General features: G+C 39.4%; 1 protein-coding gene across 1 annotated transcript; it reads left to right on the forward strand.

The window, feature by feature from the left end:
• The first annotated feature begins 1192 nt into the window (after positions 1 to 1192).
• LOC108148383 (homeotic protein deformed) lies at positions 1193 to 13824 on the forward strand. The gene is made up of 5 exons (XM_017275409.2): positions 1193 to 2486; positions 3386 to 3486; positions 3553 to 3730; positions 12282 to 12664; positions 13028 to 13824. Exons 1-5 carry the CDS (start codon positions 1694 to 1696, stop codon positions 13358 to 13360), a joined length of 1788 nt encoding a protein of 595 aa, XP_017130898.1. The 5' UTR covers positions 1193 to 1693; the 3' UTR covers positions 13361 to 13824.
• The last annotated feature ends 4608 nt before the right edge of the window (positions 13825 to 18432 follow it).

Genomic DNA, 18432 nt, shown 5'->3' on the forward strand with positions numbered 1-18432 from the left:
TCAATACTGCTATTAGCCCAGAGTTCGCTGCATCTCCACTCGCTCCTATAGGAACCCATTTCTGAAAGTGGAAAATAAATGGTCTGGTCCATATCCACACTTGCGTCTTGTCCGGGATCGATGAAAGCCCTCTGAAAATGGGCGGTGCTTCTTGGGCCCAGACGACTTTTTCGCCGACTCCAGTTTTCGAGCGTGCGCCATGACTGCCGGGCCACCAACACAATCGCAGAAAAAAGACAACTAAAATGTTGTGTCTGTGAGGGAGTTTAACAGTCGTTTCTGGGGATGTGGGTAAAGTTGAGCACTACAGTGGTGGCACTACATTTTGGCTCTAAGCTAAACTAGGTATTCATTTAGATAAATATTTATAAATAAAAATATATTTGGAAAATAACGAATAAAATAATGTTATGCTACAAGAGGAGAATTCTCCCGGGCTATTGTTACCATAGACGATGCTATACACAAGTCCAGTATGCACAGGATCTAACGCGAACATAGGTACAAGTAAATTTAATTTAACATTATATACTTGGTGATTTAAGTCTGCAAATTTTAATTTCTATGTCCAAAACATTTACTTTTACCTAGATATTGCTTAAATTGTGTACCTCTTCCCTTGCCTATAGAAGATTTTTATTGTTTGATATAAACCATAATTATTACGTTATTTATTAGTCAGATAAAAACATTTTTTTTAATACATAATTGGTAATTTTATAATGTTTTTTATAATGTGACTAGTGTCTGTTAATACAATAAATAAATTCATAAAAAATAGCCCGATTTCAATATCAATTTCAATTTCAAGCAGTTCAATATTCCATGCCGCTACTGTGCGTGCGACTCTGAATGGGTGTGACCAAAGATCCTGCCATCTCACTCTGGCCCCCATTGCTCCCTCTCAGTCGCACGCAAAGAAAGAGCGCTGTTCGGTGGTTGAAAATGGCGGACGAGGAGGAGGGTGAGAATAGATATGGCAGCGAGGTTTATACGTATGGTTCTCATTCCATGGCGCTTTGTGTGTGTATGTGGGCCGTCCTTCGATTGTTGTCGCAGTGAAAACCCGTTTTGATGGCAATGGCGGTGGGAGAGAGGAAGCGAGAGAGCGAATGGGTGAGCGAAGAGTGGCGGAACAGGTTCGCTCGCGAGGAGAGTTACCGCCAGCGAGCATAACAAAAAATCGGCTCGAATGGAACGGTTCGTGTTCGCAGCGCACTCGTAAAACCGAAGCGTCCGACATTTCTCCCAGTGTGTGTTTTAAAATTTATAAAAAACCGTTTTTTATAGCCGAAAAAGATCGCAATAATAAAGTTTCTCTGAACCACAAGGTTCCGAGGCTTACCAAAGTGCCAAAAAAAATAGTGCAAATCAAATCCAAAAGTTCTCAAAACAATACAAGTGAAAAATCGGTGATAAAGGTTACAAAAAACCAAATAAAAGTCCATCAAATGTGTTTAGATTCTAAGGACGAACGCATGTTCTGATAACAAATTTTAAAAACCAAGGTTTATAAATCTGAATTTAATCACAACTTATAAGAGGAGGTGCCTCTAACCAATAACTACTGTTCGGAAAGAAAAAGCTACAGAATATGTGCAGGCCGAGTGAAAGTACCCAAGAAGATATCTAAAAGTAAACAAATCGCAGAGAAATCCCGTCTGGAGAACCCCGATCCCACAGATCTCCCGTCATGAGCTCTTTCCTCATGGGTTATCCGCATGCTCCACATCATGTCCAGAGTCCCATGTCCATGGCCAACAGCTTGGACCCAAAGTTTCCGCCGGTGGCCGACGACTATCACCACTACAACGGCCATTACTCGATGACCGCCTCCACGGGCCACATGAGCGGTGCCGTCGGCGGCGGAGGAGTGACAGGTGTTGGCTCGGTGGGTGGTGGTGCAGGTGGGATGACGGGTCATCCGCATGCCATGCATCCGGCGGACATGGTCAGCGACTACATGGCGCACCACCACAATCCGCATACCCACTCCCACTCGCACAACCACTCGCTGCCGCACCACCACAGCAATAGTGCGTTGTCCGGACACCACCAGCCATCTGCCGGCGGTTATAGTTCCAATTACGCCACCGCCACTCCACCCTCACATCCGCACGCACATCCGCACTCGCATCCACACCAGAGCCTCGGCTACTACGTGCACCACGCCCCCGAGTTCATATCCGCCGGAGCGGTGCACTCCGATCCTACGAACGGGTACGGTCCGGCGGTAAATGTTCCGAACACGAGCAACGGCAGTGGCGGCGGAGGAAGCGGGGGAGTCGTCGGTGGTGGAGGCGGAGCTGTGGGTGGATCAGCAAACGGATACTACGGCGGATACGGCGGAGGCTATGGAGCTGCGAACGGGAGCGTAGGCAGCACCCACTCCCAAGGACACTCGCCGCACCAGATGATGGATCTGCCGCTCCAGTGTAGCTCCACGGAACCACCGACGAACACGGCCCTGGGACTACAGGAATTAGGTGGGTAAAAAAACTAAGTAAGAAAACACTTAATTTAAATTGGCAACACGGGATTAGCCTAGACATTTTCGATCTCGCACTTATTGACAACAAAAAACTAAATTTTTCTTACATGAGTCAAAAAGGTATAACGGGCCGGATACTTAATGTATTGGTTTCAGTTTTCAACTTAAAAATTGCTTTGTTTCAGTTTTGTTTTTTTGACATCGATTGACAGATGTAGTACCGCAAATTGTACCTTTAATAAGCATTCAAAAGCCGGCCCTGTCGTTAGCAAACTGATAAGCTCCTCATTTAAAATATTGTTTAATCATTTTAAGTAAATATACTATTTACAACAAGTTTGATACCTTACAATTTTAGATTAAAGTAGCGCTTCCAACCTCATGTAACGGTTTTGGTCATACCAAATAAATTTTCCTATGAGTATATTAAACATTTAATAAAGTGGGAAGATGTAGTATTACGCTCAGAATTTTTTATACAATTTAAATTATATTTAAGCCATCTTTTGCTAGCATCATAGGACTAACTGTGTTAATAAAATGTAAGTCTTTAAGCCAGTTGATTCAGAATTTGTCTGTAAGGCGTGAGGGTTCTAAGAGCAAATTGTTTGAGAGTATACTATTTTAGCTAGCATTTGAATCATTATCACTCGCGGAACCAGCGTGGCTTAAAACTAAAAACATAACGCTCTGACATACCTATAATAAAAATTTTTGAAATTAAATTCGCATGTTATGAACAGCTCAATAAAGATGTTTTTATACTCAAAAATTACAATTAAGTTTCCATTTGTTTGAAATTTGTAATGCAATCAATTTGTTTTATAAATTATTTTTCATTCCGATAAAATAGACTTCTTTGCACCGAAACATAACAATATTCGTTCCCTACAGGTTTAAAACTAGAGAAACGCATTGAAGAAGCTGTACCTGCCGGACAACAACTGCAAGAGCTGGGGATGCGATTGCGCTGTGATGATATGGGATCCGAAAATGTAAATATCCTGAAAGAGATATTCCACAAGAGTACGCATAATCGAAGTTTTGATTGATTTGTTTAGGACGACATGTCGGAGGAGGATCGGCTCATGCTGGATCGATCTCCAGACGAACTGGGCTCCAACGACAACGACGATGATCTCGGCGACTCAGACAGCGAAGATGATCTGATGGCTGAGACGACCGATGGCGAACGGATCATCTACCCCTGGATGAAGAAGATCCATGTGGCGGGAGTGGGTAAGTCAAGACTTTCTCTTCACCTCTTTCTTCCCCCAATTCGCCCCCATGTTGCGGCTCATTTTCGGGGTATGCTAATTAAATTACTTAGCTGCCAACACCCACTTGATCCACTGACAGGCCCCTGTATAGTTCGTTCTTTGGCGAAAACCAAAACGAAAATAAACAATATAAAATAAAAGCCAAAGACAGCAACCAACCGGGTAACAGAAAAAAGAAAACTGCGACTTCAAGCTCATTAATCAAAATCAAGAGTGCCACGCCTTGTGTCGAGGGGCGAACCGTGTTCACCAAATGACAAGTTCCTGTACATACTGCTCCTATATAATATCATACAATGCACATATCGTTGAGTGTGTTCCATTCGCCTGCAATCAGCACTCCAGCTCCTGGTAATAAGGCCTCTTCAGCGGTTCTTTCAGCACTTGAACCGACTTAAAGTCAACTAAGACTACTGAATGGTACACTGCTGATTGATATAGCATACAGAGTGATCTGGGGAGTGCAGAATTGGTCTGCATATATGAGCCTATATTGAATATAATGGAATGAATAAAAAGAGTCAGCGAGCTAGATTTATTTTTCCCATTGGCTTTAATTTGTAGAATGCTTTAAAAATTAACTTAAATTAAATTTAAATTTTGGTGCATCTTTGGTCCTAAATTAGTTTTTGAGTTAAGTTTACCTTGAGAAAACCTTAAAATCTAACAGACCAATTAAAAAGAATAATAAACTATAAATTAATTTTCAAACATATGTATAAAATGAGAAAATGGAAAAAAATGAAATTTGTATAATGTAAAATAAAATGTCATTCCTATAATTTTATTCATAATGTCACTGCTTCCCATTCCCTTTATAGCACAATTTTCAACTGAAGTGACTCACACAAATTCATTCTCTAAGTCCTACAATCAGAGCTTTCATGAATATGGTGTTGCATTATTCTTGGCACAAAAACTGAATGCAACATCGAGTAAACTTGGACGTGGAGAACAGGTTTCTCGATTCCATTCACCAGATCCAGAGACCGACTGAATGGACGCCGTTGAGTTGAGTTGACAGTGTTGGCCTGGCAGAGATAATTACCCTTAATTGGCGCGCCCAAAACGGGGAATTCTTTCAGCCATGTGTCGACCAACCATGTGTGTTACCAACAATATCAACCGGCCAACTGGCGATTGTCGTCGCTTATTGTTTTAATAATGAGGAATTGGGGATGCCTCGGGGCGGCATGTAGGTGACGAATTCATTTACTAGAGGATCGGAAGGAGATAGGGAGAAAACTGATAGATTGCTTTTTAATTAGCACAGCGTCGAAGTACTCCAGCTCGACAATAACCTTGACCCAAATGGGTAATTATAACGTTTCGCTTAACGCCACTCCGACTCGCTCATTGTCAAATGCCTCGTCGGTTCATCGGTTTTCCAGTACCCACTCCAGATTTTAGTCTCACTGGGAATTTGTCTTTGCACTGTAAAAAAAAGAAAAATTTTAATTGTAGCTGGTCAAAAAAAAACAGTGTCCATAAATGTGAAAATTATTTTTGAAAATTAATTTATATTTCGCTTTATTTTTTATAAGAATAACTTGTTTTCTATGAAATTCTTATAATCTTCATTAGTGATTTGAATATATTACAAAATATTATAATTTATTAACCAAAAGTATATTTTTTGTACTTTAAAAAAACTTTATAGTATAGGATTACATCTGTTGTATTATTATACTAATTACATCCTATTCTATTTAATAACATTTTCAATAAAGTTTGCTTAAAGGAAATTTTATAAGATGCTTTAAAAGCAGTTTTCATTACAACTTTAGCACTCAGAATTATTTTTAGTGAATTTTTTAGATACGAAAACCACTGTTGTTCTTGACTACATTTTTCTCCGAGTGCCAGCATCAAAATTCAAACATTAACAACGAAAAATCAAAGCAGTTCGTCGGACAGTGGAACAGAAAGGCAAACGATCGCTCAGGGGCATTTTTGACACAGTCGCAAGGTATACGACTTCTCTTCAGATTCGGATTCGGATTCAGATTCCGATACCCCCTCCTCCATCGGTGAGGTAAAACTCCGACTGAGTGACGGATGGTCCGTGTCATTTGATGTTAATGTTGTGACATTTATCATGAGCGCACGACCACGAGAACAAGACGAAACTTGATTATCTCAGCCCGCGTCTCGGCATCCGTCTCGTTATGCCCCAAAACCCGTAACCCCGAGAGCCCCCTCCGGTGTCATGTTGTTCCCTTAACAAATGACTTACACTCGCTTAGCACTTGCCCGAAACTATGGCTCAAAACTATGCCTGCGATGTGGCGTGTGGTCTCTTGCTCAATTTACTTTGTTTTTGCCCTAAGGCGAGCCTAAAACTTGTTCAAAACTTGTGCTCCCGCCGGATAAAAGAGCGAGGGCTAGGTGTGAAACGAATTTGGAGAGCAATTTTGTGGATTATTTAATAGTTGCCATTAAAAGTGTTGAAAGGCTATGAAAAGTTAATGGAATACGGCTTTACTTAATGGTCAAGTTAATAATTTGTTTAGATTGACAAGCAAACAACATAATTTGCAATTGCTTTTAAAATTGTGTTTCTTTATTTTTTATAAAGGTATTTTCTTAATCAACAAGAATTAATATAATAAATAATATTATATATAATTTCATTTTATTTATTTACATCCTAACGCTACCGGTAAAGACTTATATTTATTGCATTATTCACATAAAATGAAATAATTTAAATATACTACCTCAAAATTAACAAAATTGAGTTTACAACTTGTGTATTACACTTACAAGCTATCAATTCCATGGAAGCTATGTATATGATATACGATTGTAATTAAACTATAACAGTATCTCTGATTTTTTAAACCATAAATACACCTTAAGGAATATTAAGAATAAATTAAAAACTGGGTTGCAAACTTCTGAATGGTATTGTAATACACATTGCAAGGGTAACTGAAAGATACTTATTTAAATTAGTGAATATAAAACCATCTACAAACCACAAAAGTGCTTTACATTTTAGTTTATACTATAAAGCTATTAAAATGGATCATATCCTGAAGCTTTTGTTATAAAAAACTCATATTAAGTTTTATCAACGTGGCTTTTTCTTACTTACCTACTTTTACTTATTTTATTTCTCGTAATTTTTTAATAAAGTACTAAATAATTATTTGCTTATCTTAATTAGTTGGCAACAAAAGATAATTAATATAGTATTAGTTATTCGATAATAAAGTTCTTGGTATTTAAAGTTCAATTTAATTCATTATTATTACATTTCATTTAAAAACGGGCTACTTTTTTAATGACGTAGTCATTTTAACAAAACTAGTCTAGCATGAGCAAACTTATTGATTATTAAAATAATTAAATTTACTTAAAACGAGAGATTTTCCAACAAACAAATACATTTGTCAAAAGCAAATGTATTCAATTTAATCTTCTTATTAAACCAAATGTTAACGCGTTACTTTAATATAATAACCGATAGTGTTACCAAAATTATTGAGAGCCATTTGTGACACATGCTAATGCTAAATCTAAACGAAATAAATTCTGTCAGAAGACTTGACTGAATAATATTGATTTCATGCACGACGGCGGCCCAAGATGAGGCGGCTAAAAACGCGTACAAGTTTCGTGTTTGTACAGGGAGAGACACACAGCTACAGCAACAGCTACAGATACAGTGTAGCCGCTTTCAATGAACAGTGGAACGTGAACAGCCTTGTAACTGAATTTCAATGGCAAGTCCACGATTAAGTTTCCACTAAGAGGCTGAGTTTTGCCTGGGAGTCACAGTTACCCGATGACTTGCGGAAAAGCCTCAGAGGCGGGCAAAAAAAAAAGTGCAAGCCGCAGATACAGATACATTTACAGACACAAATTCAGATACACGAGGCCCAGACGCAGATGCTGTAAAAACTCAGTTGGAATTGCGCCTTTTGCCAAAGTGCAAAGCAAATGGCTGGGAAAGGGGGTGGTAACGGGCGAGGAATCAGGGGAGTAATCACCGGCGGCCCAGGGCATGACAATGATGAAAATGACGCAGTAAAATTAAGAAGTTCGCCTTTATGACAGATGGGGCACGAACAGCTGAGTCTCAGCTGGATTCTTCACAAAGCATAATTAGCGATCCCTGCCGCTCACTCTCTCTCTCTCTCTCTCTCTCTTTTACTCGCTTTATTGCCGTCTCTGTTTTGGTTCGGCAATTTACGCCAATAAAGTTCTTCGGAGCTGTGCAAATTATTGAAATTGGCTTTAATTAGCGGAGCTTTTATTGCCCCTGCCACGCTCTGCGCATTGTCCGTCTGGAAATACAAATATATGAAGTATATAAAAGACTTGGTGGGGTTTTTGTGGGTTCTTGTCTCGAAAGCAACGAATCTCCAAGGTCGCCATACGCGTTCTCCATTGTTCGCCGGGCTCTGAGTCGTGAGCTTCTTAGCTTGTCTTGTCTTTCTTCTGGTACTCTGCACTTTGGAGTCGGTTTTGGTTTCGGTTTCGCTTGATTTTACGGATCCATTCTATTTCCATTTCGTTAGCACAACAAAACGATTCCGTCTTGGGACAAGTGCTGACTTTTCGGCTTAGTTGAATAACATTGCTGATGGTCATTCGATTGGCTTCTCTTTTTGTTTATTCTGGCAGTGGAATCGAAAGTGAAACGAATACATTTCAAAATGGGAAAACTATTGCTTTGAAGTTCACTTTGAGGTTTAGTTACAGTATGCAGATGAAATGGAAAGCTCTTTTAAATATAATTTTAAAAAAATGTGAAATTTCTCACAACTCATAAACCTGAGGATTTCTGACTTTAAATGTTATTCATTGATTTAAATGTATTTTTTTAATGATAAACTTAAACGTGTAAAGTAACTAAGTTTTTTTTTTAGAACTTGTCCGTGGTTCTTGAAATCTCCAAATCCATAATTAGAGTATATCAAACCCCAAAGCAAGACAATGGTAATTTTAAATAAATTGTTAACGCATTACCATTTTTAGCACTACAATTTCTGGTGTTCTTTTAAAATTAGTTTCGCTTAACATACACAGAATAAAGTTTTGTGCAACTCTTTCAGCTCAACTTAAATTAACATATTTTTCCATTTAGTTGTGCACTTGGCTTAAAGCCATTGAAAAGCACCCAAAGTATTTGCGTTTAAATTAAAAGAATTCGAGTTGTAGAACAATTCTCCCACAGCGCGGCAACCAGTTCAAGTGCTGCGGGTACTTTACGTTGAATACACGATTCTACACATATGTAAACATATATATATACATATATACATATATACCAAATATGGTATATATACGAGGGTTTGGGTGTTCTACCCGTACATGTGTAAGTAGCATGAGCTCATGTTTATTTTTATTATTTGCCTGCCACAAATTGCAAGTCACTTGACAAGCTGCTGATGCAGCTCCCGCTGTTGTTGAAATGTTGACTTGCCTTTTTTCTTCTTCTCTGTGTTGTTGTTGTTGTTGCCATGAGCTCACACACTTTATGAAAAAAAAAATATTAAACAAAAACACCGAGCTCCGAGTAAAGTTTTAAACTTAGAACCCAGCTGGATAACGCGGCGTATGCGCAATCCCCGTTCGGGCATTCATTAGTGCAGACCGAAAATTAATTTCTTGCCATTTGTTAGTTGCATTCGAAATGCGATTTCCTCTAATAGACAAACAGGTTTGGTGGCGTTTTTCCTACGCTTGCTATAAATGCTTTTGATGAATGTTTATATAAATGAATTATGACAGCCGTTAAATATTTTCATTTGATTTCTTTCTATTTTACATTACAATTTTTGTTGTCTTCTCGGGTTGGCACGAGTCAAATTTCTTTTTCGGATTAACCACAGACAAATACACAGTGTCTGTTTATCGGGTTGGCAATTAATCATTTATATTCAGGTATCTTCTCATATCGAATGCAAAATGAATGAACTAAAAGAATCGAAGCCCGGAAGTTGTCTGGTGGCCACCGCACCTCAAAATCGGGTTAGCTTAAGCCCACAAATGAGGCCGCCAGACAACAACAGATTATGAAATAATGCCTGACATAGTTTTTATTCGCCCTCTCTCGCTCTGGCTGGCTGAAAATGTAGAGTCACAAACGCATGATAAATCATATGAAATTTTGGATGGGACAAACATGCCGACAGCCTGAGTCAGGCAAGTCCAGAACGATAGTGTGGGATCGAAAGGGACGGACCGCTGCCTACGCTCAGGGTCCACCCGCGGGCGCCAATTTACTGCAGTCTCCCTTCTTTTCACAGCTCTTTAGCACTTTTCCACCCAACATCCCCTCCAAAGGAACGTCTCCCCCGGGGCTTGTGCAATCTTGATTTCCTTGGCCTTGTATGATTCGGCAGTTTCATAAATTGGCTGCCATTCTTGGCAATTTTAAATGCAATTGGCACTCTTTTTCGTTTTCGTTTTCGTTTTTCGCCTTAAGCCATGACACTGCGATTTCCTTTGGCGTGGACCGAAGTTCTTCCGCCTCGCGGGCCTGGCAGTTTCGTTGAAATGTTGAAATGAAATGATACGCACTTATTAAAAACGAATTAACGCAGCATGCCGCCAACGCCAGCGCCGACTTCTCCGCTGACGCAGCAGCTGACATTGGAATCGGTGTTGTTTCGTTATCTGTTTTATTTCCCTGCTCCTTTGGGTTTTTTGTAATTGATATTGCAGTTGGCTCGGTTCGGTTTCGGTGCCGTCCCTTTTCGGTTTCCTTTTTATTTTCAATTCATGTTTTCGGGCTTCGGTACTTCGATCGCAGCCCGAATAAATAATTGATGGATTAGTGTTACATGCTCAAATTTGAGCGAAACTTTGTTAAATAATTATTAAGTGTTATGGCGAATCTACCACATTCTTATCTTTATTATTTTTTATTTATTTTTAATGTGCCTTTTAGACCAACCCGCAACTACCATTCTCTTAACTTGCCAAGATGTACTTCAAATTTTGGCCTGCTGAACTCTTTCCTGTGCCTTTTAATAATTATAATGTATATATATATATATCCATTTCTACCTCTATCGCTGTCTTAAAAGTTACAGTTTAGAAAACCTTCTTTCCTGGGGTGGACCACCCTTAAAATACATCTTTTACCTCCCAAAGAATAAACTTTTAACACTGTTTGACCTGCCACCCCGACACAAAAAATAAAAATAAAAAACTTGTCAGCAGCTCTTAGGCGCATCTGTTTGGTTCCCTTCTGAACTTCTGCAATGACCTGACCCATAGTAGTCCATTTTTTTCTGATGGACCACCCAGTCCAGTGTAAGCCCCACTCCCCTGTTTTGGGGGCCTGCCAACGGTTGGCTGGACATATATCATTAATCTAAGTTTCGGGCCGGCCGAGCTGGGATTGAAATATTTCTATCAAATCGAAAGCTGTCTGTCACAGAGCAATGAAATTTTTATAAATGCACAACTCCCGGGCGGGAAGTGCGAGGGACTATACCTCTAATAGAAACATCAGCGGAGATGGCATTAAATTGAAATTGATGGAGCGTGTATAAATTTGGATGTCCATCTCCGACGGGCGGCAGGTGCGAGGCATTTATCTGGCGGCGATAAAATTGAAGGAAAACGGAGTAAGAAACTGGAAAGGGAAAGAGAAAAAAGAGGAGAAGCGGAAGGATGCAACCCTCAGATGTGTTTAATTTTCCAGCCGGAAAAACTAACTAACTGTGGCCGCGTAATTTTTCGGGAGGCCCAAGGACAAGCCCTGACATCCTGGCAGTGGCGCGCCATTTGATTTTGATTAATTACCCAAGGCCCAACTGACACCACTCTTTCATGTGCCCGCGGGCTAACCCTCTGAATCGCCTCCACCCCCTCCTCCTGAAAGCACCACCCCCGCCCCACGACCTGTCCAGTTGCAAGGTGAAAGCGAGAAAAACTTTGGCGCGGTCTCTTTAAGGGTTGTCAACTTATCTGGGAGATTTATTGAGAACTTGGCCTGTTATGAAACGCAATTTGAAGTGTATTAATTGTGGTGCCCCACCGCCACCCCTCCATTATGTTTATACTCCCCGATCATTAATTATGCAAATCCTGCGTTCTCTCTGAAAGTTATACACAGAAAGAACAAGGATCTATTCTTAATTTTCAATGTATTTTCATTCGGAATCTTTTGACCAATTTTAGGCCACAAACATTTTGCGTTCAGATTTTGGGGAACGACAAAGGAGATAATTTTTGATTTTCGACCAATTTTCAATTAAAAACCAATTTTAAAAACATATATTTTATTTTAAATATAAACAAAATAGTCAAAAAAATATTTTATTTTTGTTGTTAACACAGTCTGTTTTATTTTTTTAACTTAACTTACAAGTCGCCCTTTGTATTGTTTTTAGAACTTATGCAGTAAGCAGGATGTTTTTTCTCTTGTAGTGAAACTGTCAGAGAACTTATAAACATCTCATTATTAATGGACACTTCTTGTGTAAAAACATTAACTTGAAATTTTGGCTAATCAAAATGTACTTTCTCATTTTTCTGTGTAGCGAACGGGTCGTATCAGCCGGGAATGGAACCGAAACGCCAGCGCACCGCCTACACGCGCCACCAGATCCTGGAGCTGGAGAAGGAGTTCCACTACAACCGCTACCTGACGCGTCGGCGGCGCATCGAGATCGCCCATACGCTGGTCCTGTCGGAGCGGCAGATCAAGATCTGGTTCCAGAACAGGCGCATGAAGTGGAAGAAGGACAACAAGCTGCCCAACACCAAGAACGTGCGCAAGAAGACGGTGGACGCCAACGGCAACCCAACACCGGTAGCCAAGAAGCCCTCCAAGCGAGCCGCCTCCAAAAAGCAGCAGCAATCGCAACAGCAGCAGTCGCAGCAGCAGCAGCAGCAATCGCAGCAGACTCCGGTGATGAATGAGGTGAGTGGAGCGTGTTGAAAGTCAACAGGAACCGGCACTTAAGGGCCATATACTCCCCAGCATTGGCAATCCTGCGTGTTCATTTATTAATAAATAATACGCTCCATTACAACAGGCAATTAATACTTGGTATTGCTACTATACAATAAGACTGCTGTCTGGATAAAACTGGAATGAATCTGTGCATAGCATTGTTAGGTTTTCACCACAAAATTTTTCACTAAATAGAAATATGCAATTTTATTTTTAGCGTGAATTTTCCTAAAGTAAAGCCAAGAGCTTCTATCAAAATTAGGTTTTTAAGTTCTGGTAGGTAACCAGTTGATCACCATTTTGATCCTTCTTCTCCTTCTATCGTTGCAGTGCATTCGTTCGGATAGTTTGGAAAGTATTGGTGACGTCAGTTCGTCGCTGGGCAATCCGCCCTACATACCGGCGGCACCTGATACGGCTAATTCTTATGCGGGATCTCAGCAGCACCACGGCAATAACAACAACAACAATGGCGGCGGCAATAACAATAACAACAACAACAGCAACCTCAATAACAATAACAATCAAATGGGTCACACGAATCTGCATGGGCACCATCAACAGCAACAACAACAGCAACAACAACAGCAACAGCAGCAATCCGATCTCATGACCAATCTTCAGCTACACATCAAACAGGATTACGATCTGACGGCCCTGTAGAATCAGCAGGGAAATCTTCAAGATGACTTCAGCATTGTACATTAGCAGCTATCCCTATCATTCTTTGTAGAATTTTGTTTTTCATTTCGAATCAATAGCCTTGTACCCAAGACAAGGTTAACGACAAATCGGAGTATACAGTGAACGTAGTTAGTTAAGGACCGACCATTAGGTAGACAACCCTCATTATATAAAGTTGCAATCCCGATTCCCCACAAATGTTGTATATGAGTTTTACTTAAGCACCCTAGGATTCAGGTTTAAGAGTTTGTATAAAGCCTAGAACGATTCGTCATAGCTATTAAGTGGCATATACTTAGCTCTAGAATTGCTTATTTGTACAATTATGGTATCTATAAATATTATTAACGAATGTAGTTTGCATCTGTTGTGCGTCTCTAGATGTGTGTAAGTTCGTACTTATATTTTATTGATACAAATAAAACCGAACAGTGGAAAATATATCAAAATAAAGAAAATATATTGTATATGGAAATGAAAACGAAAAGATTTTTAACTGATTTAAGAATGAATTATACCTATATGGGGTTTTAAACGTTAAAGTCTTTGAAGGACATATATTTTAAGTGGTAAGTGTTATAAAGTCCCGATGAAGTTCTTAAGCTCTTATTGTTTTTAAAGGCTTAAGTTATAAAGCTTTAGAAAACAGGACCTGCGAATAAGAATTTAAAAGAATCTTCGTAAATATGATTTCCTGAATGAGTTAAGCAACCCCTTTGATTGATAGTCCCGAAGAGAAGTTTCTTAACCCGCCCACACGAGATATGCACACTTGCGAGCTCGACTATAATCCGCTGATTCATCATCGCTCATTGTCAACTAATTAGGACAAATTTAAACATCATGGCCCAAACGCTGCTGGGTAGCCAAATTCAGAGTCGACTGGAGTCGATTGTCTCCCCCTCAGCTCCTTGTGCTAAAGAATTCAACAGGCCTTTGTGGGCAATCAACTTGGCCAAAGGAGAGGAGCTGAGGTCGCCAAATGCTAACAAGAGTTCTTAATTAAAAATCGATTCGCCAATGATTGATCACAGCCCATTGGCACCTGTTGGCTTCTGGAAATATGTTCAACAAGAAATCATCTCCGAGAGTGGGGATCCTCCGCAGATGGAGTGTGTGCGATAAACTGGTCTTAGCTCACTTGCCCCGAATCGCCTGAATCGAGGTCCTATTGCGAATATTGGCTGGCTAGTCAGGCGTGGCCTGCGTTGACAATGACCCAAGTCTCCGCGAGAGTGTCCGCCGACACGGGGACATAATCAATCTACCCCCGATCCCTGACAGTGGATTGGGATTGTCGGCCGGGTACATGGAAACACTCTTAGCGCTTAATTTATCATTGCGAAATGATCAGCTCTGTTCCTCGAAACACTGGGACTCGGGCCCCGAAACTGGAAATTGCGCGCACTCTTCCCCAGCGATAAAAGGATTAAGACCTACTTATAGACCGGAACGACCCAAGAAGTTGTCCAGGGAGCTGGCTACTAAAAAGTCGCGAGTTGACATCGGGGACGGGCACAAAGCTGAAATTAGCAGCTCAAAGTGATTACGAGAGCATGAGCACGTGTTAGGGGAATAATTTAACACTTTGACAGAGCCTTCAGGGGACTCAGGGTCCTTCAGAGAGGGAGAAAAGCCCTGAAAAGGCATCTCGTAATTATGACCAACGGTAGCTTCACTTGTCAGTTGCCCAGGGCAAAGGACCTACCGCGACTCAGCCCTTGAGAGAGCTGGATTTTTTTTTATAGCCATTTTTTAAAATATAAAAAATTCACATACAATTTTAGGAGCCTAATAAATTATGAAAGATAAAGAGGCATCCTTTTCCCGCTGAAAATTTTGTTACTTATTATTAACAAATATTAAGCTTAAATTTAATACTCATAAAAAAATTTAATAAAGCATTGGAAAATTCTCTAAAAAGGTATGTCAGACTAAAAAACTAAATATTCATTCAGCTACTTACATAGGCATAAAATTAATATATATGTCCTGGAAATAACAGAAATAAGAACCAATAAAAATGTTTTCATAAAAATGAGTGTAAATACATTATGAGGCAACGAAGATTTCCCTTCGAGTCTGCCATACAATCCTACGAGATTAATATGATTCTGTGAAATTTTGTTAATCCATTAACCCCCACGAAACGACCTCACACCTTTTGGTAACAACTGGAGGAGACCATAAATACGGCAACCATTTGTTCTAAATGATTTTTAATAGACAAAACTCAGCGCAGCCATTCCATCTGGCCATTTATATCCCAGTCCGGCTTCAAAGAGCCAATCCATCGCCTGGGCACTTGCATGCCGAACATAATACATGGGTTAATGGTTACAAATTAGGCTGGATCGGTTGCAGGCAACCAACACGCAAGTAGAGGGGAGTGGCACGGTGGACCAACCGCAGGCTTCCTTGGAGGAGGAGTGAATACACAGCCTAGGTAAAGAAAGTAGCATCGGAATTGCAATATGTTAAATATTAAACTAAAAAAAAATGGTTTTTATTATATTTGATATACAGTATCCATACCGTGGAACGACCATGTAATTTTACATCAATATATGATATATTTTTTGCCATTTAACAAAAATCGGAAAAGCAATCATATATTAAAATGTAAATACAATGCAAATTAAAACATACAAGCTCAATATTTGATTTGTTTAATAAAATAAAGGAAGAACTAAATTAAAATATAATTTCTATTTAAACGTTTGGAGATAAAAAAAGTTTTACTGATTAAACTACAAAATAAAGAAAAACTAAATTAATACATAATTTCGAATTGCCTCGTTAGTTATTTGTAAAGCCTTTTATGAATGTTTTCAAGTAGTTCAAACAAATTTTACAATATTGCATTTTCGCACACATTTTTCTAGAATAAAAAACAAACAAATTTATTCACTGTTTTCAAGAACCATATTTACTGCTATTGCATTGACCGGAGTTGTGTGCGAAGTAAACTAAGCTGCCAATTTAATAAATGGCCAAGCATTAATTAAATCGGAAAGGAGAGGGAACACACAAGAAACGGGAGGAGGACTGGAGTTGCGACTTGAGTGATGAGACTTGATTGATTCCTGCCGAGGGCCACACTTGAGGTGCATTGTTGCACATAATTGTGGCTCTGGCCTTGGCTGCACATTGATTTATTTATGCGGCCCGCTCTCCTTTGTCCCCTGGAATTTGTTTCCAATTCAAACTTAATGAGAATTGATGCCTCTTCAGCTTTTTGGAGATCAGAGTTGTTTGTTTTGGCTTCGGCTTGTTTTGGCATTAAATGGCCTACTAATTGGCAAGGTGAAAACAATTAGCTGACATTTCTTGGAACGGACCAAAACCCCGGGGCAAAAACGGTAGCCAGCTAGAGCCTAAAATGTCCTGCGGCATTTATCAAAAGGAGTGAGGGAAGAAGTCAAACTGGAAACACTGAATCCTATATCCCAGCACGACGGCTGCGAATCCTTTACCGTTCTAATCCCTTCACTTGTGCCGCCCGACGGCGCGTGGGCGTTTTCGGTGGGCGTTCCGCTGTGTCCGTATGCAAAAACGGTTTGTCCATCCAAGGAAATTAGCAACCGTAGACGCAGTTAATTGTTTCCCGTTGTATTTTGCTTTTCTTCCTGCCAGGATCTCACGAAAAATATGGGTACAAATTTTAGGCTCTAATCAAAGGGTTGAGACAGTGGGCCGAGCCGTGTCCCTTGACTTCTGTTGGGATAATCCGGGATGAAAGAGGATGAGACTGGATGAGACTGGATTAGCCAAAGGAAAAAAGATGCTTTGAATACCGCTGCGAAAAGTCAAAAGTTAGGCAAACTGAGCCGCTCGAGAAATAACTCAAAATGTTGCAAAACCAACAGATTTTCTACGGGAATGGAAAAATGCGAGTAGATTCATTGAGCATATGACCGGAAACTTGATTTTTTGCACTTGCTTTTTTATGATACATTGAATAATTCTATAAATATACGGTGGATTCGATACAATATGTTGATATTGAACAGAGACGGAGATAAATCGCTAGTAAATAAATGCACAATACAAATTGTTACCAAATCGGTTTTCATTTTTCTGTTTTTGTTATATTTCTAGCTTGTTGATTTTTGAATTCCACTTTACGTATCCCACTTATAAACAAATACTACAAATACTATGCACTCATCCTAATGCTCATTCCATTTATTTTTGCGAGTTCTTTTGCCGAGCAGCAAAAGTATCTGCCGTAATTGACATTCGATCATTAATCAAACTGCACAATGCAGCAGAATTCTTGTCTGTTTTCTTTTTTGGTCTGCTTCTTTTCGTTAAGTTTACGAATTTGTATTCGCGTTGAAAGAAAAATACCCAAATTGTGGACACTTTTTAAAATTTTAACTTGCGGAACAGCCGTCAACACCTTTATTCAGAAAAGCACGGTGTAGAGAACTAAATTTCCTCGTTGTAAATTTAGAATCCACTTTTTGTGCACTGAAGAAATAATCACTTTCAGAACAGGTATAGTTTTAAAAAGATAATAACATCAATTTTATTAAATAATATAATTGTTTTAATATTAGGTAAACATAGTATATATATTCTGAAAAGCATTTTTAGATGTCAAACGAATTTAGCGTAAATCGTTCTTAAACGATTCTCAGTAAAGGGTTTTCTTTTTCAATTATATATAAAAATGTGTCACAAATTTTACCAATTTCAATTATCAATTTTAATTAGATCTTTTAAATATCTATATATATATTTCTATAAGGAAAAACTAAAAAATTCTAAACGTTTTATCAACCTAAAACCAACCACAAGGTTTTGAAAACAATCCCCACTATCAAAACTTTATGCGAAATAGTTAAAATATAAATTGTTTTTTGGCTGTGTATCTATCATGGCTGCCATCTGAAGGCTTTGTTTTTGCTACTGACAGCCCCTTGACATGGCCATGGCAGCTGGAGAAGGCCTGAAGGGTCCGCAAATCCCCATATATGATGTGTGCTCTCACCCTCATCCCTCACATCCTCACCAACTTTCTCGTCAGCCACCCTCACCACTCT

The sequence above is a fragment of the Drosophila elegans genome, unplaced genomic scaffold (genome assembly GCF_018152505.1).
Source record: "Drosophila elegans isolate 14027-0461.03 unplaced genomic scaffold, ASM1815250v1 contig_476, whole genome shotgun sequence".
NCBI classification, from domain to species: Eukaryota; Metazoa; Arthropoda; class Insecta; order Diptera; family Drosophilidae; genus Drosophila; species Drosophila elegans.

Coding starts and splice junctions, on each gene's coding strand:
- LOC108148383 (XM_017275409.2), top strand. CDS start 1,694: ATGAGCTCTTTCCTCATGGGTTATCCGCATGCTCCACATCATGTCCAG. Junction 3,487..3,552: donor ATGATATGGGATCCGAAAAT/GTAAATATCCTG, acceptor TGATTTGTTTAG/GACGACATGTCGGAGGAGGA. Junction 12,665..13,027: donor AGACTCCGGTGATGAATGAG/GTGAGTGGAGCG, acceptor CTATCGTTGCAG/TGCATTCGTTCGGATAGTTT.